The 23,096-nt window shown below is 46.2% G+C and overlaps 1 protein-coding gene across 1 annotated transcript in view; it reads right to left on the bottom strand.

The window, feature by feature from the left end:
• LOC144692014 (uncharacterized) overlaps positions 1-23,096 on the bottom strand; it is an 86,795-nt gene that overhangs the window by 41,567 nt on the left and 22,132 nt on the right. The window contains exon 2 of the mRNA XM_078560572.1: positions 14,195-14,374. Coding sequence (XP_078416698.1) covers positions 14,195-14,374 — 180 coding nt within the window. The remainder of the gene's footprint in view (positions 1-14,194; positions 14,375-23,096) is intronic.

Raw genomic sequence — 23,096 nt, 5'->3', positions numbered from 1 at the left:
ATTGGTCTGGATTTTAGCACAGAAGTTGAAATTTTAAAAATATCAGCTTCCACTCCAACTCACTTCCAAACCATCCACTTCCAATGGAAGTGGAAGAGGAGGCAGATGGCTAATTTCTCCAAGGACAGCGGGCGTCATTGTAAATATTTTAATCTGCGTGGCACATGCACTTGTTCTACAAGTTTAACATCGGTCGGCTGGGTTCCTCAGGCTTCAGGAAACCTGGCGGCTGAAGGGAGGTGAAGACAGCTTCCAAGAAAAGGTAAGTGCATTTATAGCATTGTTTGTGGGACAGGAGAAGCAGGAGTGCTTCCCCCCATTCTCCTCTAAGGTCACTTTCCATCAGACCCCACCTCCCCAACCTTTAGGGTCAGTGGATGGGATTCCCCCCAAATCTGGGTTGGGGATCGCACCTTCACCCACCTCAGGATTGGGGTTCAAATCTACTGCTCCAGTGGCTTGCACTGGAGTTCTTCCCATCTGACTGGAAGTTGAGTTTGTCAATCATAGGAGGAGATGGTGGTGTAGTGGTAATGTCACTGAGGCCCAGGCTAATGCTCTGGGGACATGGGATCAAATCGTACCATGGCAGCTGGTAGACTTTAAATACAATTAATTGAAAAAAATCTGAAATTGAAAGTTAATCACCATAATGGTGACCATGAAACTAATATTGATTGACATAAAAACCCAACTGGTTCATTAATGTTCTTTAGGGAAGGAAATCTGCCATCCTTACCTGATCTGGCCTACATGTGACTTCAGTCCTGCAGCAACTGGTTGACTCTTAACAGCTCTCATGGGCAGTTAGGGATGGGCAACAAATGCTGGCCTTGCCAGTAGCACCCACACCCCATGAGCGAATAAAACACAACAAATCAGGTGGGGAACTTGCAAAGGATAAAGATGCACGGTGTGTGGCTAAATCTACACAGCATGTGGGGAAAAAACAGATCTCCAGGTTTCCCACCTGAAATTCTGCTCCCCTCACAACCTGTGTAATGTACCCTGTTAATATCCAGGCATTTACTCCTGTTGCTGTGTATTAATACAAAAACATTTCCAGATCAAAAAGATTGTTTCTTTTGGCAAATTAACACAATCTTTTGAAGGGTGGGTCAGGGGGCCCTTGGATTGCTTATTTGCACATAGCAAAGTATAAATACCTCTGGTCATTGACCAGTTAAGCAATATGCCTGCATTAATTGGTCGTGTGAGATTGTTATTAATGCCCTCCTTCCTTGCGGTCAGGGTCTCACACTTTCATGGACTATACTGGTAATCCCCAGTTTCCACCTGATCTTTCTTTGTTCTCCAGTTAAAAACTTAAAAAGTATTAGCAACATATCCGCATTTGTGTTAATAACAGAAGACTCAAATTACAATATGGAAAACACCTCCACTGCAACCTGATTGGAGGATACAGGAGCTCAGATCAAGTGTATTTCTCAGATCACACCATGTACTGCAGAATGAGATATTGTTAGTTGGGTACACAGTTGCATGTGTGAGTAATGTGGCATTCTGGATATGCGTGTACACATGTGCCTATCAATATAGTTCCTAAATCTTTTTGAATAATATAACAATACCACAATGTAATTTTCTGCTTTTAACTGTTCTTACATTATTGACACAAGGAAATGCCTTCGTCATATTGTTGACTTGTGACTGAAAATCTCATTGAAGCTCCTGTTGTTCACAGCCCTGCACTTAAGTTCCCCCACTTTGGATAAGAGTCTCCTTGAATGGATGGTTAGTCTCCTGAGCGCTGTTGTTGGTGACTGGGGAGAAATTGCCCCTTTATGTGCAGTTTGCACATGTGCAATTCCCTGGGTGTTGTGGTTTGTAACCAAACCGCTTTGCCTGAGCCCTGCTGAAATATATCACTTCATTGCTGGTGGTAAGGATGGCATCATTGGAGTTCCTAGGAACTCCATTACTCTTGTGAGAGGAATGGGGGAGGGAGAGAACGTGAGAGACAACATAAAATACTAGCGGGAGGGAGAGAAAGACAGCACGAACTGGAGAGAGACAGTCATATAAACTTGGTGGGGTTGGGGGTGGGGGGGCGGGGGGCGGGGGGGAGGCGGTGGGGGAGTGGTGAGAGAGTGAGAGAGAGAGAAGAAGAGAAAAATGAGAGAGGGAAAACATAAGCTATGAAGAGAGAAACATATATAAGGAGAGAGAAACAAACTGGGGTGAGGCAGAGCCATGTCAGTCTGTTATAGGCACTGTTGTATTTGTTCCAGGATTCAGGTGGCTTTGGTGCTATTCTCTGAGAGTTGAGCCTCACATCCCTGGAGCTGAGCTTGATTGGGTGTGGGAGTCAGTGAATTGAATTAGCTTTGGGGTCTCAGTTTTATTTATTATTGTTCTAACATGTGTTTTGTGAAAAGTCATAAAATTTCACTAAAACTTTGGTTTAAAGCTACATATATCAATAATGCTTTTGTTGAATTTATTTGATGTTTGTCATTGCAGTCAATATTGTAGAACATCATAAAAGTATTTTTTATTTAAGCATTACTTACTCTTAAATCTTTCTATTATTTGGTGGTCCGCCATCGATTTGAATTTTTTTTATTCATTCGCAGGATGAGAGCTTCGCTGGCTAGGCCAGCATTTATTGCCCATCCCTAATTGCCCTTGAGAAGGTGGTGGTGAGCTGCCTTCTTGAACCGCTGCAGTCCATGTGGTGTAGGTACATCCACAGTGCTGTTAGAGAGGGAGTTCCAGGATTTTGACCCAATGACAATGAAGGAGCAGCGATATATTTCCAAGTCAGGGTGGTAAGTGGTTTGGACGGGAACTTCCAGGTGATGGTGTATCTGCTGCCCTTGTCCTTCTAGATGGTAGTGGCCATGGGTTTGGAAGGTGCTGTCTAAGCAGCCTTGGTAAGTTCCTGCAGTGTATCTTGTAGATGGTGCACACTGCTGCCACTGTGCATCGGTGGTGGAGGGAGTGAATGTTTGTGGATGTGGTACCAGTCAAGCGGGCTGCTTTGTCCTGGATGCTTTCAAGCTTCTTGAGTGTTGTGGGAGCTGCACTCATCCAGGCAAGTGGGGAGTATTCCATCACACTCCTGATTTGTGCCTTTTAGATGGTGGACAGGCTTTGGGGAGTCAGGAGGTGAGTTACTCATCACAGGATTCCTAGTCTCTGACCTGCTCTTGTAGCCACAGTATTTATATGGCTAGTCAAGTTCAGTTTCTGGTCAATGGTAACCCCCAGGGCGTTGATAGTGGGGGATTCAGTGATGGTAATGTCATTGAACATCAAGGGGCGATGGTTAGATTCTCTCTTGTTGGAGATGGTCATTACCTGACAGTTCTGTGGCGCAAATGTTACTTGCCACTTATCAGCCCAAGCCTAGATATTGTCCAGGTTTTTCTGCACTTGGACATGGACTGCTTCAGTATCTGAGGAGTCGCGAATGGTGCTGAACATTGTGCAATCATCAGCGAACATCCCGAGGACACTACCCTGAGGAACTCCTGCAATAATGTCCTGGAACTGAGATGACTGACCTCCAACAATCATAATCATCTTCCTTTGTGCTGGGTGTGACTCCAGCCACTGGAGAGTTTTCCCCCTGATTCCCATTGACTCCAGTTTTGCTAGGGCTCCTTGATGCCACACTCGGCCAAATGCGGCCCTGATGTCAAGGGCAGTCACTCACACCTCACCTCGGGAGTTCAGCTCTTTTGTCCATGTTTGAACCAAGGCTGTAATGAGGTCATGCCCACATGTTCGTCCTTGGCCTGCTGCAATGTTCCAGTGAAGCTCAACACAAACTGGAGGAACAGCACCTCATCTTCCGACTAGGCACTTTACAGCCTTCTGGACTTAATATTGAATTCAACAATTTCAGATCATGAACCCCCTTTCCGATCCCCCTTTTTCCAATAATTTATAATTTTTTAAAAAATGTATTTTTCTTTTCCTACCCATTTAAAAATGTTTTCGTTTTATCTCTACCTTTTAGCCCATTTCAATCCCTTCCCCCCACCCCACCCCCACCAGGGCCATCTGCCACTAGCTTGTCCTGCTTGCTACCCTTATTGTCTCCATTAGCACATTCCTTAGATAATATCACCACCGTCAACACCCCTTTGTCCTTTTGTCTATGACATCTTTGGCAATCTCTTCTTTGCCTTCACCTATCACTGGCCCCCTATCCAGCTCTACCTGTCCCACCCCCCTCTACCAGCTTATACTTCACCTCATTTCTCTATTTCCTTAGTTCTGATGAAGAGTCATACGGACTCGAAACGTCAACTGTATTCCTCTCCACAGATGCTGTCAGACTTGCTACGTTTTTCCAGGTATTTTTGTTTTTGAGGTCAGGACTGAGTTGCCCTGGCGGAACCCAAACTGGGCATCAGTGAGCAGGTTATTGCTAAGCAAGTGCTGCTTGATAAAACTGTTGATGATCCCTTCTATTACTTTGCTGATTATCGAGAATAGCCCGATGGGGTAATAAGTGGCCAGGTTGGATTTGTCCTGCTTTTTGTGTACAGGACATACCTGGGCAATTTTCCACATAGCCGGGTAGATGCCAGTGTTGTAGCTATACTGGAACAGCTTGGCTAGGGGTGTGGCAATTTCTGGAGCACAAGTCTTCAGTACTATCGCGGGAATATTGTCAGGGCCCATAGCCTTTGCAGTATTCAGTGAATTATGCCATTTCTTGATATGACGTGGAGTGAATTGAATTGGCTGAAGACTGGCATCTGTGATGCTGGGAACCTCTGGAGGAGGCTGAGATGGATCATCCACTCGGCACTCCTGGCTGAAGATTGTTGCAAATGCTTCAGCCTTATCTTTTGCACTGATGTGCTGGGCTCCTCCATCATTGAGGATGGGGATATTTCTGGTGCTTCCTCCTCCAGTGAGTTGTTTAATTGTCCACCACCACTCACGACTGGATGTGGCAGGACTGCAGAGCTTAGATCCGATCCATAGGTTGTGGGATTGCTTAGCTTTGTCTATCTCTTGGCGCTTATGCTGTTTGGCATGCAAGTAGTCCTGTGTTATAGCTTCACCAGGTTGACACCTCATTTTTAGGTACGCCTGGTGCTGCTCCTGGCATACCCTCCTGCACTCTTCATTGAACCAGGGTTGATCCCCTGGCTTGATGGTAATGGTAGAGTGGGGGATATGCCGGGTCATGAGGTTATAGATTGTGTTCGAGTATAATTCTGCTGCTGCTGATGGCCCACAGAGCCTCATGGATGCCCAGTCTTGGGTTGCTAGATCTGTTTGAAATCTATCCCATTTAACATGATGGTAGCGCCACACAACACAATGGAGGGTATCCTCAATGTGAAGGCGGGACTTTGTCTCCAGAACGACTGTCCGGTGGTCACTCTTACCAATACTGTCATGAACAGATTCATCTGCAGAGGCAGGTTGGTGATGTTGAGGTCAAGAATGTTTTTCCCTCTTGTTGGTTCCCTCACCACCTGCTGCAGACCCAGTCTAGCAGCTATGTCCTTTAGGACTCGGCCAGCTGTCACTCTTGGTAATCTACATTGAAGTCCCTCATCCAGAGTACATTCTGCACCCTTGCCACCTTCAGTGCTTCCTCCAAGTGGTGTTCAACATGGGGGAGTACTGATTCATCAGCTGAGGAAGGGCAGTATGTGGCAATCAGCAGGAGGTTTCCGTGCCCATGTTTGACCTGATGCCATGAGACTTCATGGGGTCCAGAGTCGATGTTGAGGACTCCCAGGGAAACTCCGTCCCGACTGTATACCACTGTGCTGCCACCTGTGCTGGTTCTGTGCTGCCAGTAGGACAAGACATACCCAGGGATGGTGATGGTGATGGTGGTGTCTGGGACATTATCTGTAAAACATGATTCCGCGAGGATGACTATCTCAGACTGTTGCTTGAGTGGCCTGTGAGACAGCTCTCCCAATTTTGGCACTCATCCCCAGGTGTTAGTAAGGAGGACTTTGCAGGGTTGACAGGGCTGAGTTTGCCATTGTTGTTTCTGGTGCCTAGCTTGATGCCGGGTGGTCCATCGGTTTCGTTCCTTTTTTGAGACTTTGTAGCGGTTTGTCACAGCTGAGTGGCTTGCTCAACCATTTCGGAGGGTATTTAAGAGTCAACCACATTGCTGTTATTCAGCTCACTATAAAACAAAAAGTCAACTGTTTTTTGGGGCTTGGTGATAATGAAATAGTTTACTAAGGTAATTGCAATAACATTTCCAAGTGAGCAAGTGTCATGTGATCATGGCACCATGAGTTGCATCACATGATTAAATATCCATCAAACTAGAATTGGCAATTCTACCTGCATTAGGTAACTACAAGAAGTAACAATAATTCATTATTCAGTTTTAATTTAGCTACAAAGATTTTTTTGAAAGTCTGTTAAAATGTTTGACTCCTATCAAACATCAAAATGCATGTGGCCAAGCTGATAAATCCTATCAGTTGCAATCGATGAAACTCAAAATAGTGCAAGCTTCACTGTTACCATGGTGATGAGGCTGGTGCAGCAGAAGCAAGATTTAAACAACCTGGATTTAAGCCACAGCCACCCTTAACACAGCCGCAGGCAGTATCAGCAACTGCCACATGAAAGCTCAGCAATAAAACATTGGACTTTAAAGCAATAACTAATTGTAGATAAGACTTCAGTGTATACTTACCAGGCTGAAATTCCAATCTTCTAATATACTATTCAACCTCCTGGTTAATTTATAGTTTGCTAATAAAAGACACTTGTCTCATCTGTCATCCAAAAAGTTAATCCACAGAGTAAACTAATCCATAAAGGCCAGGAAGGCACAGCTCTGATCCCCGGTCTGTAATAATTTAGCTGATCTAACCTTATTATGGAATTAGGGATGAATTAAAGAAGGACATTGAATTCAAAGACTTGAATTAAAGAAGGACATTGTTCCTGCTCTTTGCTATCCAGCATTTTCGAACCAGAAACAGGTATTAAGACAGGGGCAGACTCATCGATCATGCCTTCACAATTTGGTTGACACTGATGTCAAGGTACAGACGTTAACAGCTGTGAAGTATGAAAAAGCGACCAACATCTGTCATGTCATACTCAACAAAAAGCCAGTAATTTTCCTTTGGAAGAGGGAGAAAATTGGCAGAAAAAAGTTGAAGAATAGCATTTTATTTTAAATAAAATTATTATCAAAATCAAAGGCCAAATATATTGTAAAATCAATGGCCTGGATTTTGTTTTTATTTTGGTGGGGTTGGGGTTGGGGGTGGGGGGGGAGTGGAGGGGGTGGTCATTACTCCCTGAAACTGACCACAACTTCAGGATGTTGGGCAAGCACAAATTAGAGTGGAAATCCTGACGTTACAGTCTGTCACTCAGTATTCCACCAATGGCTGCACTGTGGTCACCCCTCCCCAGGGCCAATAATCATTGAAATCAGTGAGAACTTCAGCTTTCCCACTCCCACATCACCATTAGAAACCCCTAGAATCCATCTGATTCAGTCACGTGTAATTGGGTTTTTAATGACAACAGACCTGGATCTCAGAAAATAATTTTATACATGTGGTGTGGTGTTGAATGATTAATTAGCACTTTTTTATGCTGAATTTTTCAATTAATTCTTTTAACAGGTCTGAGCATATTTTACCTTCTACTTTCATTCCATGTGTATGTCCCAATCTTCAATCTGCTGTATTTTTAAAAGTGATTTTATTTTTGTGCATTTAATTTCATCTCATTGCTGCTGGTGTTCACCCGTGGTGGGCAGGGGAGTTTGCACATGGGAAGCCTGAAATGCAAGCCTTGATTGAGGGACCTGGCATCAGGAAGTTTTGGGGGTGGTGGCGCTGAGAGCCAACCCCAACCTTGTCTCCGACCCCTCTCCTCACTTCCCACAACACCCATCCCACCCACACTCACCTTTGGATAAGGGTTGAATCCTGGGCCTCTGATGGGTACATTACCACACCACTGGTGGCATTGACAGCTGGCAGCTTTTAGGGAAGGGTTGGGGGTGGGGCGGGGGAGCGGAAGGATTTCCTCAACCCTGCGGAAGGCCTGAAGCTGGCCACTAAGTGCCTGGTGGACATTTACTACTGCGGGCCTTCCCCAATGGAGTGCTAAGGTACGTAAGAATAAACATAAACAAATATCCATCTCTTTATACAGTTGCCAAATTTCAAAATAATTTTTGTGGTTAAGCTATTATGTAGTGATGAAATTCTTGAGCATTTCTGTACTCAATTGCATGCTTTACCTTTGTTTAAAATTGAAATTATCACAATCTCTTTGCCAACAAAAACTGAGACGATTGTCTTTACTACATGACTACGGATTGTTTATGTGGCACTGCAAAGGTATTAAAGCTGCTGTAACCCATCACCTAAAAGTCCCCTTGTACTTGCTCTTTGTTGTTGCAGATGCATATGATCCTTTTCATTGAATGCATATCCAATTGTGATGTTTCAAAACCATATTGTCTCAATAGATTAAAGAAAGAACTGTGGTGTGTCATATTTAATTCTGGAACCCCTACCTTAAGGGTGCTAGTCACTTATTTTCCTCAAGAACCATCCGATTACCTCCTACCAATCTTGGACAACAAACAAGCTCTGTCCTCTGTTCTGTGTCATCATGTAATTTTTCTGAATTTGTATCATAACGTTTATTCGAACATAAGACAAGTAGAATATAAGAATTTTAATTTGCCCATTCAGCAGGAACAGGGCAAAGAGGAACTTCAAGATGGAGCAGTTTCATTTCTTGTTCCGTTTCTGCCAACTAGACTGGTTTCTGGGATGTGAGGATTGCCCTATGATGAAAGACTGAGTAAATTGAGTCCATATTCGCAGAAGAATGAGAGGTGATGTCACTGAGATATATAAAATTCTGAAGGGGCTTGAAGGGGTACACCCTAAGAGGTTGTTTATCCTGGTGGAGGAATCGAGAACATGGGGGCATAGTCTCAGAATAAGGGGTTAATCATTTAGAACTGAGATAAGGAGACATTTCTTCGTTCAGTGGGTTGTGAGTCTTTGGAACTGTCTACCCCACCAAGGGTTTTTGGTGCTCCATTGTCAATTATATTTAAGGCTGAGATAGGCAGAATTTTGGCCTCTCAGGAAATCAAGGGATATGAGAAGTGGGCAGGAAAGTAGAGTTGAGGTCAGCCATGATTGTATTGGTTGGGGGAGCATGCTCGAGGGGCCGTATAGTTTACTACTGCTCCTATTTCTTATGTTTCCACCATTATGAATAACAAAGCTATGGAGATAGTTGATAATTCAAATGACCTTGGTAGTTTGATATACAGCTTAGCAAACCTCCTCCAGAGGCACCCGGCAAACAGATCACCAGTGGTGTTATGTGACCTCTCAAACAACCCAGGAGGCTTTTCAATAGAATTAGGATTAGCGGTAGTGTTCCTCCTCGGCCTATAAAAATAAAAGTTAAGGATCACTGGCCAGATGGGCTTTGGTGATTTGTACCTCAAAATTCTAGTCAGATTCTAGATGTGTCATATAGGATACCAATTTGAAAATTGCAAGTGGTCTGCAGCCTGAAATAGGTATGGGCACTTCAGTTTCTCATCTCAGCACATACCTATGATGACTCCTGTGATTCAACTACTCACTGAATAAATGCATGGAACTTTGAGGGCAGCAATACGTTACTTAATTATCTTTACTTCTCTTTCTGATCATTGACAAGGTCTAATTAAGAGCTCACAATACAAATCTCTGTTTTGATTCTAGTAATTTGTCCAACTCCATTATCTCCTAAGTGTTGAAATACAACAAAGCTTTTATGTTGTAGAGTAATTCTTTGTCACTGATGTCGCACAGCCAATTAACTTTCTTTGGTTTATGCTGTAATGCTGTAATGCCTGGGTGCTGTGTTCTTTCAATTGTACAAGCAAGCCTAGCAATTATATCTGGAAGTCAATAAAAGGCTGTTTTGTAATTCCAAAACCTATTCACAAAGTTTTGAAAAATATGCAAACTGTTTGGTTTTTTGGCATCTTCTCAGGTTGCTGTTTCACGTCACTCGAAGTTATTTTCGATTTAACACCCTGGCGATGGAATATCAGCCAACTACTAACTAAGCATTGCCACTTAAGTGGTATGCAAACAGCAATCATTCTTATCTGTTTAGTCAGTGTAGCGCGGCTGTACTTGAAATACGGGTTATTCCACAATTACACCGATGATCTGTGATGCAGTAATTTCAGTAATTCCATTTATTATTTGGTATGTAGGAGTTCTTGAACCTTCGTGAATGAATTACTTGCTCCTCATGAGTGTTTCTCTGTTGGCTGATCTTTTCCTTTCTGTACCACCCAAGTTATTTCACGGTCACCAGTTGACCCTTCCCTCCACCATATCCTTTCCCAAATACTACCCTCTCACCCCAAAAACACTGGTTAACATGTTTTCCTGCATCTTTATCCCTCCCTTCATCCATCCTGCTTATCTCCATGACAGGTGACCTTCTGCAGAGCCAGCTGAGAGTCTGGTCCTGGAGAGCTGGGTTTTGGGATGAGTCGGGGATAGGTGGCAATGCACAGGCCAGCAGTGGAGCAGATTATATTGGTGGGCCCAGGAGGAGCATTCCTGCTGATTCCCACAAAATGCTTTGAGCATTTTTTTCTGACTAGTTACTCAATGTTGATATAAATGAGCAGAGCATGTGTGGTGCGCACTCAGCCAATCATTTTACTTGGTCTTCTATGTACGTCACGGGAGCCAGCAATTTGCACACTAAAAGTGACTTCCTGGCTGAAACAGGTGGCTTCTCTGGACACCAATATAAAGGTTCCTACCAAGATAGCAGCAGCTGGAAGGCCAGCATAAACCAGGCAGTAAGCGATCTAACAGTCACTGTTGTATATCAATTACATTTAATTATATGCGGTGGAGGGCATTAAGTGGGGTTTCGCTTAAGCACATAGAAAGAGACACTTACTGAAACAGTGTGTGGTTGAGTTAGGAGGTGTATGCTTGTAATTTTTCACTCTGTAAATAAATAAGTTTGAGTAAAGATAATCTCCAGTATTACCCTCCACCAACTGCCGTTTTGAAATAGAATACCATATACTCCCCACTTACATCAAACAGCCACAGTAAAAACAAAAAACTACTGCAGATGCTGGAAATCCAAAACAAAAACAGAATTACCTGGAAAAACTCAGCAGGTCTGGCAGCATCGGCGGAGAAGAAAAGAGTTGACGTTTCGAGTCCTCATGACCCTTCAGCAGAATTGAGTAAAGTTAGGAGAGGGGTGAAATATAAGCTGGTTTAAGGTGGGGGGTGGGGTGGGGGGAGAGAAGTTGGGTGGGGTGAGTGGTAGTAGGGACAAGCAAGCAGTGATAGGAGCAGATAATCAAAAGATGTCACAGACAAAGGAACAAAGACGTGTTGAAGGTGGTGATATTGTCTAAGAGAATGTGCTAATTAAGAATGGATGGCAGGACACTCAAGGTACAGCTCTAGTGGGGGTGGGGTGGAAAGACTGACAGGGCATTACAGGTATAGATTTAAAAATAATGGAAATAGGTGGGAAAAGAAAAATCTATATAAATTATTGGAAAAAACAAAAGGGAGGGGGAAGAAACGGAAAGGGGGTGGGGATGTGGGAGGGAGTTCAAGATCTAAAGTTGTTGAATTCAATATTCAGTCCGGAAGGCTGTAAAGTGCCTAGTCGGAAGATGAGGTGCTGTTCCTCCAGTTTGCGTTGGGCTTCACTGGAACAATGCAGCAAACCAAGGACAGACATGTGGGCAAGAGAGCAGGGTGGAGTGTTAAAATGGCAAGCGACAGGGAGGTTTGGGTCTTTCTTGCGGACAGACCGCAGGTGTTCTGCAAAGCGGTCGCCCAGTTTATGTTTGGTCTCTCCAATGTAGAGGAGACCGCATTGGGAGCAACAAATGCAGTAGACTAAGTTAAGGGAAATGCAAGTGAAATGCTGCTTCACTTGAAAGGAATGTTTGGGCCCTTGGACGGTGAGGAGAGAGAAAGTGAAGGGGCAGGTGTTGCATCTTCTGCGTGGGCATGGGGAGGTGCCATAGGTGGGGGTTGAAGAGTAGGGGGTGATGGAGGAGTGGACCTGGGTGTCCCGAAGGGAACGATCCCTACGGAATGCCGCCGGGGGGGCGGGGGGGAGAAAGGGAAGATGTGTTTGGTGGTGGCATCATGCTGGAGTTGGCGGAAATGGTGGAGGATGATCCTTTGAATGCAGAGGCTGGTGGGGTGATAAGTGAGGTCAAGGGGGACCCTATCATGTTTCTGGGAGGGAGGAGAAGGCGTGAGGGCGGATGCGCGGGAGATGGGCCGGACACGGTTGAGGGCCCTGTCAACGACCGTGGGTGGAAAACCTCGGTTATGGAAGAAGGAGGACATGTCAGAGGAACTGTTTTTGAAGGTAGCGTCATCAGAACAGATGCGACGGAGGCGAAGGAACTGAGAGAATGGGATGGAGTCCTTACAGGAAGCGGGGTGTGAGGAGCTGTAGTCGAGGTAGCTGTGGGAGTCGGTAGGCTTGTAATGGATATTGGTGGACAGTCTATCACCAGAAATTGAGACAGAGCGGTCAAGGAAGGGAAGGGAAGTGTCAGAGATGGACCATGTAAAAATGATGGAGGGGTGGAGATTGGAAGCAAAATTAAAAATTTTTCCAGGTCCTGACGAGAGCATGAAGCAGCACTGAAGTAATCATCGATGTACCGGAGAAAGAGTTGTGGGAGGGGGCCGGAGTAGGACTGGAACAAGGAATGTTCCACATACCCCATAAAGAGACAGGCTTAGCTGGGGCCCATGCGGGTACCCATAGCCACACCTTTTATTTGGAGGAAGTGAGAGGAGTTAAAGGAGAAATTGTTCAGTGTGTGAACAAGTTCAGCCAGACGGAGGAGAGTAGTGGTGGATGGGGATTGTTCGGGCCTCTGTTCAAGGAAGAAGCTAAGGGCCCTCAGACCATCCTGGTGGGGGATGGAGGTGTAGAGGGATTGGACGTCCATGGTGAAGAGGAAGCGGTTGGGGCCAGGGAACTGGAAATTGTTGATGTGACGTAAGGTGTCAGAGGAATCACGGATGTAGGTGGGAAGGGACTGGACAAGGGGAGAGAGAAGGGAGTCAAGATAACGAGAAATGAGTTCCGTGGGGCAGGAACAGGCTGACACGATCGGTCTGCAGGGACAGTTCTGTTTGTGGATTTTGGGTAGGAGGTAGAAGTGGGCCGTCCGAGGTTGGGCGACTATCAGGTTGGAAGCTGTGGGAGGAAGATCTCCAGAGGAGATGAGGTCAGTGACAGTCTTGGAAACAATGGCTTGATGTTCAGTGGTGGGGTCATGGTCCAGGGAGAGGTAGGAGGAAGTGTCTGCGAGTTGACGCTCAGCCTCCGCGAGGTAGAGGTCAGTGCGCCAGACAACAACAGCACCACCCTTGTCAGCGGGTTTGATGACAATGTTGGGGTTGGACCTGAGAGAACGGAGTGCAGTAAGTTGAGAGAGAGACAGATTAGAATGGGTGAGAGGAGCAGAGAAATTGAGACGACTAATGTCACGCCGACAGTTCTCAATGAAAAGATCAAGAGAAGGTAAGAATCCAGAGGGAGGGGTCCAGGTGGAGGGAGAATATTGGAGGTGGGTAAAAGGATCCATTGAACGGGGAGAGGACTCCTGCCCAAAGAAGTGAGCACGGAGACGAAGACGGCGGAAGAAGAGTTCAGCATCGTGCCGAGCCCGAAATTCATTGAGATGAGGGCGTAAGGGTATGAAACTAAGTCCTTTGCTGAGCACTGAACGTTCAGCATCGGAGAGGGGAAGGTCAGGGGGTATAGTGAATACGCGGCCGGGGCTGGGATTGGAAGATGGGGTGGGGACGGAGGGACAGGCAGGGGTGGAGGGTCCTAGATGGGTGTTGGTGTCGATGAGTTGTTGGAGCTTGCGTTCCTTAGCACTTGAGAGAAAGAGAAAAAGTTTCTTGTTGAGGCGTTGGATGACGCCTCAAGTATGGCCACAGTAAAGATACACCCTGATACATTTATTTCTCTGGCATTTCTTTAACTGATGTATAAAGAAAGTGTTAAAAGATATGTTCTATGGCTTTCCAATTTTTTTTGAAACTTGTATCTTCTCCACCTGTATGAAATCCTTCTTTACACACCTGTGCATTTCATGAACAGAGAGAGAAATTGATAACTGAAAAATTACCTCTTTCTGAAGTCTTTTATTTGTTGACATTACCAAGCACTGTTCTTCCAATAGTTGCTTGTTGATTAGCTGAATTTTCTTCAGTTCTTTGCTGAGCTGATTGAGATCCTCATCTTTTTCAGCCAGGAGGGCTCTCAATAGAGCCACATGGCTGTCTTGGGTTACACTCATTTCTGTTGCCTGAAAGCAAAAAAAAAATGTATTTCATTTCTGGTGGAAGTAAGTCTGTATTTTTGTTTTGAATTTTGGCAATTATGTGCAACATATCTGAAAATTGTAGGATCCCAATTTTTTCAGTTCAATATGTCTTCAACATGTGGTAACAATGGTCTCTGAATCAGAAGATTGTGGATTCAAGCCCCACTATAGACTCAAGCACATAAACCAGGCTGATAATTCAGTCACATACTGAGGAAATGTTGCATTATTGGATGAGGTGTTAGACCTTTTGCCTTTCAGATAGTTGAAGTCCTTGGGATCAAAGGGAAAGTGTTAGGGTGGATACAAAATTAACAGAGTGATAGGAAACAGACAATGTGAACAGATGCTTTTTGGACTGGGGGAAGGTATATAGTGCTGTTTTCTAGGAGTCAGTGCTGGGACTACTGCTTTACTTGATATATGTTAATAACCTAATCTTAGATGTGCAGGGCACAATTTCAAAATTTGCAGATGACACAAAACTTGGAAATATTGTGAATTGTGAGGATAGTGATAGACTGCAAAAGGACATAGGCAGGCTGATGGAATGAGCGAACACTTGGCAGGTGGGGTGGTTGGAGTCTGGAACAAACTTCCTGAAAGGGTGGTGGAGGCAGGTTTGATCGAGGTATTCAAAAGTGAATTGGGTGGCTACCTGAAAAGAGAGAACGTGCAAGGTTATGGGGATAAGGCAGGGAGTGGGATTAAGTAGAATGCTGCTTCAGAGAGGCAGTGCAGACCCGATGGGCCGAATAGTGTCCTTCTGCATTGTAAAGATACTGTGTTGAAATTTAATGCAGAGAAGTATGGTGATACATTTTGGTAGGAAGAATATGGACAGGCAACATAAAATAAAGGGCACAATAAAAAAAGAGGGTTCAGGAACAGTGCGACATGGGGGGTCTATGTGCACAAATTGTTGAAGGTGGCAGGTCAGGTGGAGATAATAGTTAAAAAGGCGTACAGGTACCTACGCTTTATGAATAGAGGCATAGAATGTAAAAGCAAGGAGGTTATGATGAACTTCTACAAAACTGTTTCAGCCACAACTGGAGTATTGTGTCCAATTCTGGGCACTGCACTTTAGGAGGGATGTGACTGCTTTAGAGAAGGTGCAGAGAATGATTCCAGGGATGAGGGACTTCAGTTACATGGGTAGATGGGAGAAGTTGGTGTTATTCTTCTTAGAGAAGAAAAAAAGTGAGAGAAGATGTGATAAAAGTGTTCAAAATCATGAAGGGGCTAAATGGTGATAGGGTCAAGGACCAGAGGACGTCAATTTAAGGTAATTGTCAAAAGTACCAACAGTGACTTGAGGTTAAACTTAAGTGGTTAGGATCTGGAATGCAGTACCTGAGAGTATGGTGGCAGCAGATATGAGCAACAGGCAGGACAGTGGGATCAGCTGATTTGCATTTAGAGAGCCGATATGGACATAATAGGCTGAATGGCCTCCTTTGGTGCTGTAACCATTCTATGATTCCAAAATACATATGCTCCCATAGCACTATTTGAAGAGCAGGAGAGTTCGCTCAGAAGCCCGGCTAACATTTATCCCTCAATGAACACCACCAAAAGGAGATTAACTGGTCAACTGCTCAATTTGGCTGTGAACATTTTCCTACACAATAGTAGCTACTGCAATGGGGTAAGGAAACAGCCAACTTTCTTGCTTCGACCACTGACCCTGCTGAAAAATACCTTGTACATTGATGTCAAATGGAGACTGGGTGAAGATTTTCTGTGCTACGTCGATTAAAGAGACATCTTCTAAGGTTTGCTCGGTTGTGAAATAGAGCTGTGTAAAACTCAAAAATTTTGTTTACAACAAGAGACTGCCATTTTCCATAACAGCCAAAAACCTGAGGATCCCATGTTGCACATATACCTGTATTACAGTTCACAAACTGAGATTACTAAATTTAGTTAGTGCAACACCTGTAGCCACAACTGCACATGTATTTCTCTCCAAGTTTTAAATTTACTTAACATTAAATATTTGCCAAGACCGCAGTTGGCAATTCATTTTCCCACATGGAATGTAAACTTCAGATCAATTTCATACGATGAAGCAAAAGAAAACCTGCAGCTTCAATGAATCAGGTAAAGAGTCACCAGTCACAATATTTGAGGTGCCTAGTTCTGAAGAAGTCATGTTTGTTTTGAAACATTAACTCTTGTTTCTCTCTCCACAGATGCTGCCCGACCTGCTGTGTATTTCCAGCACGTTGTGTTCTTATTTCAGATTTCCAGCATCCACAGTATTTTGATATTACTTCCATGTTTCCACATTCTCTTTAATTTTTTTTGTTTTAACAAGGAGCTTTGCACATTTCTGGAGCTTTTGACTGGTTCTGTGGACAAGATGTAGATAGGTAAAAGTTTGTTGAAGTTGAAGCTTAATTTAAAATGACTGAATTCACAGAGCTGGCAGGAATGTATCACATTTCAGAGGGAGCATCTGAAACCAGTATTCTGGAGACAAAGAAAGATCATTTGGCATTCCTGTGGCACTGCAAAAAGAGGCACAGAATGCAAATGGTAGCCTGGCTTTCATAAAGAGAAGATTGCACAGGCATACGAGCAGCAAAAGGCTGTGAATAGGGGAGGTTCTGCCAGGAGATTACAGAGGATTCATTCTGCTTAATTTAAGGAAGATAAGCCATTCAAGTGGAATAGTGTCACTGATTTCATATTTTGTACAATTGTGTAAATATCAATAGTACTGATTGAACAAAATGACTTGAATCATATAGATTATCCTGTGTGCAATAAAGGCCTGAATTTTACTCTTGGCAGGCGTGTGTAATCGGTGGGCCTAGGGCCGTTCGGGAAACAGGCCCTTGCCCGCGATCGGCCCACGACTGCGATTTTGGGCTGGCTGGCCAGTTAAGGCCCACCCAGTGTGAAATGCGTCTTCCCAATGGTCGGGAAGGACCGGGCAGAGGCGGGGGGCTTGTTGGGCGCCGGGTCTAATGGTGACCTGGTGGCTGGTTTAAAAACGGCACAGGCAGCCCCTTGAAGGTTGCCAGAGAAGAAAATATATTTTGCGTACTGAAGACCAGAGCTATGGCCTCAACAGCGGCTGGAGATGCCAGGTGGGAGGGCAGGTCATTTTGCGGCGCATATGGGTGCAGTGTTGCAAAAGGTTCAGTGACCTGCTGCGCTCTGTAAAGGTGAGTACCATGTTGACATGGATAGGTGTGGTGAAACGTTAAGGGCTGGCTGTCCTCCTGTCCCCCCATGGAGCTCAGGGTGTTAGAGTCTGAGTGCCAACTGTCAATGATGCCAGAACTGGCCAAGGGGGTGAGCCCTGGCTGTTTGGACTGAGTGCCATGCGGCTCGAGGGCCATGACTCAGATATACCCTGCAAGGTGTCCCTCAGGTGGAGTTGGCCAGGCTGCAATGGCACAGAGCGGACTGATCAATGGTCCTCTGTCATTTCAGGAGAAGACGAGCCATAACAACATCGAGAGGTCAAGGACAGGCGGAGGCCCCCCAAACTTCCTAACCCTGACAAGATTTAAGCAGGACACCTTGGAAGCAGGAGAGCTCCACAGGGGGCGAGAATCCACCTCGTTCAGCCGGTCGTAGAGAGGCTGGGGTGTCAGAAAATGATAAGAGTGCAGTGCACAGAGTTGAGAGTTTCTGATGGTGCAAACATTCTTGTGTAGTCTCTTCATTGACGGGATCCTCAAAACTGGAGTCCCCATTGATCATTGAAAGACGATGCACCATGATGCAGATCTCCATTGTCTCACCAGGGTGCCTGGCATCCACAGTGACAGTGTGATGACCTTAACTAATAACTTGTCTTTGTTCTCCCTTAGATTTGCCAGCACAAACTCAATCACAGGACCCCGAAGGGCCACCCTGATGCCAGGGGATTTCTGGGCTTCAGCTACACTAGCCTCACACTTGGTCTCTGAACCAAGCACCAGCGCAGATACCAGCACCTCAGTGGGCGTTAGATCTTAGGCTAGAATGTTGGTGCACAGCAGTGAGGACACTTCACAGTCACCCAAGGCACAGGCAAAGGGAGAGAGTGCCCAGGGCGCCGGCAGTCGGAGGACTGCTGGAGACTGGGACGATGCTCAGTCAAAGGCAGATGATGAACCTCTGGAGACATCCATTAGGCAGCGGATGCTGGATGTCCAGTGGGATGTGCAGAAGGATCTGGCGGAGATCCATGTGGGTATGTGTGCCATGGTCTCTGTTGTGGAGGAGTCCATGCAGAGCATGAGCACTGAATTGAACCTCATGGCCAGACACACTGCCTCCTCCATTGAGAGAGTGGCGACTCTCGTGGAGAGGCAGCTCCAAGGGCAGAATCAGGGGTTTCTCCTTGCACAATCAATGACCTCAGGTGGTCAGTGCCAGTTTGGGAGATGAATGAGACACCCAGTATCCCAGCTAGGAGCCCAGCCATCAACGGCGAGCAGGGAGGTCCAGATCAACCTCACATTGACGCACGAGCTGGCTCCTCTCAGGGCACTCTGGATGATGGCAGCAGCTCCTCCGCCCCTCTGCCAGTGACTGTGGCATCTGATGAGGCTGCGATGATTGGGGAGATGCCAGCTGTGACACTGGCCGCTCCCTCCCAGGCAGGGCCAGCACAGGCTGGACAACCACGCCAAGGTCAGCAAGGCCAATAGGACAGCACAGTCAGCAGGCTGCCTCCAATGCTGCTGCCAATGAGGGGGATGGGGGTGGGGGGGGCACCAAGATGTAGCACTCGTAAACGTAAGCTTAAGGCAGCATGAGCACAAGAGGGACTGTTCAAGGTTGACTTTTTGCTCTGTAATGTTTTGTTTATGTTTACTAGTGTGGAAATGAACACCAGAAATGGTAATGTTAATTTGATTTGATTGCGAAAATTACATCACTTTTGATTTTGTCGTAATGGCCTGAGTATGCTTCACCTTTTTTTTGGTACAGGGTGCTCCAGTATGTAATGCTGGATGTGATTGGCTCTAAACTTTATTGCACAGGCACTGGGTGGACTCTGGAGTCAAATGAAAGGGTCATTTCAGACATCCAGGATGGATTGGGCAACCCCGCCATGAGGTGGAAGCAGACCTTTGGCAGTCGAGCTGAAGGAGCGTTGGATCCAGGCATCCCTGGTGTCCCTGCCTCCCTGAAGGAGACAGGAGTCTGCCTCCATACCCTCAGTGTTCTCTTCACCGTGCTCCTTTTCTGACTCACTACTGGATTCATCCTCTGTGGCCTGTGCAGCTGCATCAAGATCCTCTTCCTCCAATAGGTCTCCCTTGCCAGTGTCAGATTGTGGAGAGTGCAGCATGCAACCACGATTAGTGACACCCGCTCTGGGGAGTATTGTAGTGCTCCCCCTGAACAGTCCAGGCATCAGAAGCGCATCTTCAGAAGACCTATGGTCCTCCCTATCACTGTCCTTGTGGAGGCATGACTCCTATTATAACGCTGCTCTGCCTCTGTTCTTGGGTGGCGGAGAGGCATCATGAGCCACCTTTTCAATGGATAGCCCTTGTCACCCAGCAGCCATCCATCCAGTCGGGCTGGAGCACCGAACAGCCTTGGCACCTGGGAGTGTCTGAGGATATAAGTGTCATGGGAGCTGCCAGGGTACCTTGCACAGACTTGCAGAATCTGCATCTTTTTGGCACACACTATCTGCACGTTCATCGAGTGGAATCTCTTCCTGTTGACGAAGGCACCCGGCTGACCTGCTCGTGCCTTGATGGGCACATGTGTGCAGTCGATGGCACCCTGTACGTGGGGGAACCCAGCAATCACTGCAAACCCTCTGGCTCGCTCAGTCTGGCTGGCCTCATCCATATGGAAATGCACAAATGTCATTACCTGCCTGAATGCAGCTTCTGTCACCAGCTTGACACAACTGTGGACAGCTCATTGGGAGACTCCACAAAGATTCCCCACTGACTCCTGGAAAGAGCCGGAGGCATAGAAGTTGAGGGCCACTGTGACCTTCAAAGCCACTGGCATGGGATGTCCACCCAAACGGTCAGAGCTGACCTCAGGACCGATCATCTGACAAATGGAGGTCACAGCCACCCTGAAGAAGCTAGCCTCCTTCGGCATTGCACCTTGGACATATTGAGGCAGCTGCTTTGCTGCCTGTAAACCCTGGCAGCAGGATAGTGGTGTCTTTTGTGGCCCCTTCCACCTTGGACTTCCTGCTGGCCCTGCGCCCCTTGTGCCTGCACCTCTCCTCCCTCCTCCCTTTGAAGCTTCATTGGGACACCTGGTCTCCTCCCACTTCGACCCCTCTCTTCCTCCTCAGAGGAGGTGCCTCCAGCAGAGAGCACAATCCCAAGGGTTACAGAAAGCTATCTGATACCTGGAAGGGTCCACATGGTCTAAAATCATCTGGGGGCCCACGAGACACCAATGATTCCTGAAATGTAAACTAGAAATGCTAAGAATGAAGCTCAGGACTGAGATGAAGCTGCCAAGTTCAAATTAGCAAACCATCTCCTAAACCCTTCACTACTCACATTGACAATGCTGCTGACCCTTTTTATCCCACCCTTGAATGAGGTTTTGCAAAATGTGGGCTGCCTGCCCGCTCGTTTTGCCTGTGCGACGAGCACGAAAAGAGTAAAATCTGGATCAATTGGCTTTTTAATGGCCTTAAGTGGCCTTTTATTTGATGGTGGGCGCGTCTCCAACATCCATATGGATCCGCCGACCTGAAGATTGTGCGTGTGCGGGACAACATCGGGACGCTCATCTGACGTCTTCTCACGATATTTTACACCCGATCAGATCGGGCGTGCGCCTGCGAGGCGTAAAATTCTGCCAAAAGCAGCATATGATTTGTTCAAAATGCCACCTCCTTCTAGTGCCAAATTCCATCTGCGTCATCGAGATCCAGGTAACATGTGCAAATGGTCCAAATTGCAAGGGGATGCTATTGATACGACCCTGGGTTATGTAATTTCATCATTAATTATAGTAAAAGATGCTCAGACCATTTAAGGAAACAACTGATACCAATGAACCCCCAAAGGTATGTAGAGCGGATCTGAATTTGTAACAGCTACTTTGCCTTTACTGTGAATCAATATTCACAGCATCTACTGCATTCCCTTTACCAACACATTCTGGAAATTCCTCAAAGACCTCCATTATATTATTGGCATTCATTGCCTTTTGCATATCCATGCTGGCTTTCCTGAATTATCCGTGGATAATTTCTGTAAGTTTGTTTTTAGGTCTGAAATGGGCCCCAACAAGAAGGTTTGGCTCTAGCCTATGTCAAGGCGATGTGACGTGTGCATGTGGAATATTAATCTTTAATTTCATCGGCTGGTCAAATATATATTGAACTTCTTTAAGAGGACTTTTAAACCAAGCCAAGACACGAGGCGGAATTCTCCCTGAGCTGCTCCAAATGCGGTGGGGGTGTGATTAAATTTTTTCCCACCGGCCGCAGGAGCGGGTTTTTGAGCCGTACTGTCTGCTTCCCGCCTCATTAATTATACAGGCACAGGAAACATGCTGTATTGCTGGCAGGCTGCCTCTGAATCACCTCCTACACCGTTTCCTCACTCCAGGTGCCATATTTAAACTGCAGCCGCGCACACAGTTCTCAGTGCTTGCAGCCCAGGATTGTTCCAGTGAAGACATGGCCCTGATAGCCAAGAAGAGTTCAGTGATCCGTCACTGGAATGCCTTTTGGAGGCCAGCCATAATGTCCCCCGCCCCCATTCTAGCTGCAAGAGATCCAGCAATCTCGCCACTCCGGCTTGGGAGGCAGTGGCAGTGGTGGTCAGTGCCAACACTGCACAGGAGAGGTTGGCCATCCAGTGCAGAAAGAGGATGAGTGATTTCATCTGTGCCACCAGGTTAAGGCAACCATCCCATCACTCTAAACTCACACACTCATAAGGCCATCACACATGCACCGGCATCTCACTCACTGCCAGCTCGAGGAACATCACCACTCACTCTCTCAATCACACCCTCACATCTCCATCTGGCCTCATCTCCTCTGGAGACTCCCTCCTCAGTCCTCACCCCCTTGAAGCAGCTTGCACAGATCAACATGTGCCCCCACACACACCCTGGGTTATCCCCCTTCCCCAAGCAAGCCCTAGCTCTGCAGCCATTGAAAAGTCACTCCTGCCTTACCGGTGGTCTGGTAGGTAGAGACCTGCCCATGAACCTCTTAACAGCGATGCGGTGCTGCCCACAAAGCCTGGCGCTGATGACCATAAGTGCTGCCTGAAACAAGGTAAGGAAACAAACCTTGAAGTCGCTAGTGTAGTGCAGGTCGCCAAGTACACGTTGATTATGCACCGTTGTGAAACAAGTCAGTTTGATGAGCTCATGATCCAGTATGGAGTGGGGGGTGGGGGGGGGGGGGGGATAATTTCAGCGACCAGGGTTTATAATGAGTTGCAAAAGTATTGAAATTAGGTTCTTGACATGTGACGGAATGAAGCGGATGATCAAAACTGGTTTTATTGATGACAGGAAACCGATTTTTGTGATCTCCTGATATTTTCTGCTCCTGCCTATTATGACGCCCACCACAAATGGGAGGGGAAAATCCGGGCCGCTGACTTAACATGGATGTCATAGGTCACCTGCCATGTATGAAATAACAAGTCGATCAGTTACCGGTAGTTTCCAATGCGGATTACAATTAGGACATGCCAAGGCAAACCTCCTATGGAATTTCACACCTGCTGGT

This window comes from Cetorhinus maximus, chromosome 16, assembly GCF_964194155.1.
Source record: "Cetorhinus maximus chromosome 16, sCetMax3.hap1.1, whole genome shotgun sequence".
NCBI classification, from domain to species: Eukaryota; Metazoa; Chordata; class Chondrichthyes; order Lamniformes; family Cetorhinidae; genus Cetorhinus; species Cetorhinus maximus.
The sequence above is the reverse complement of the archived record's forward strand: the minus strand, read 5'-3'. Positions and strand labels throughout refer to the sequence as shown.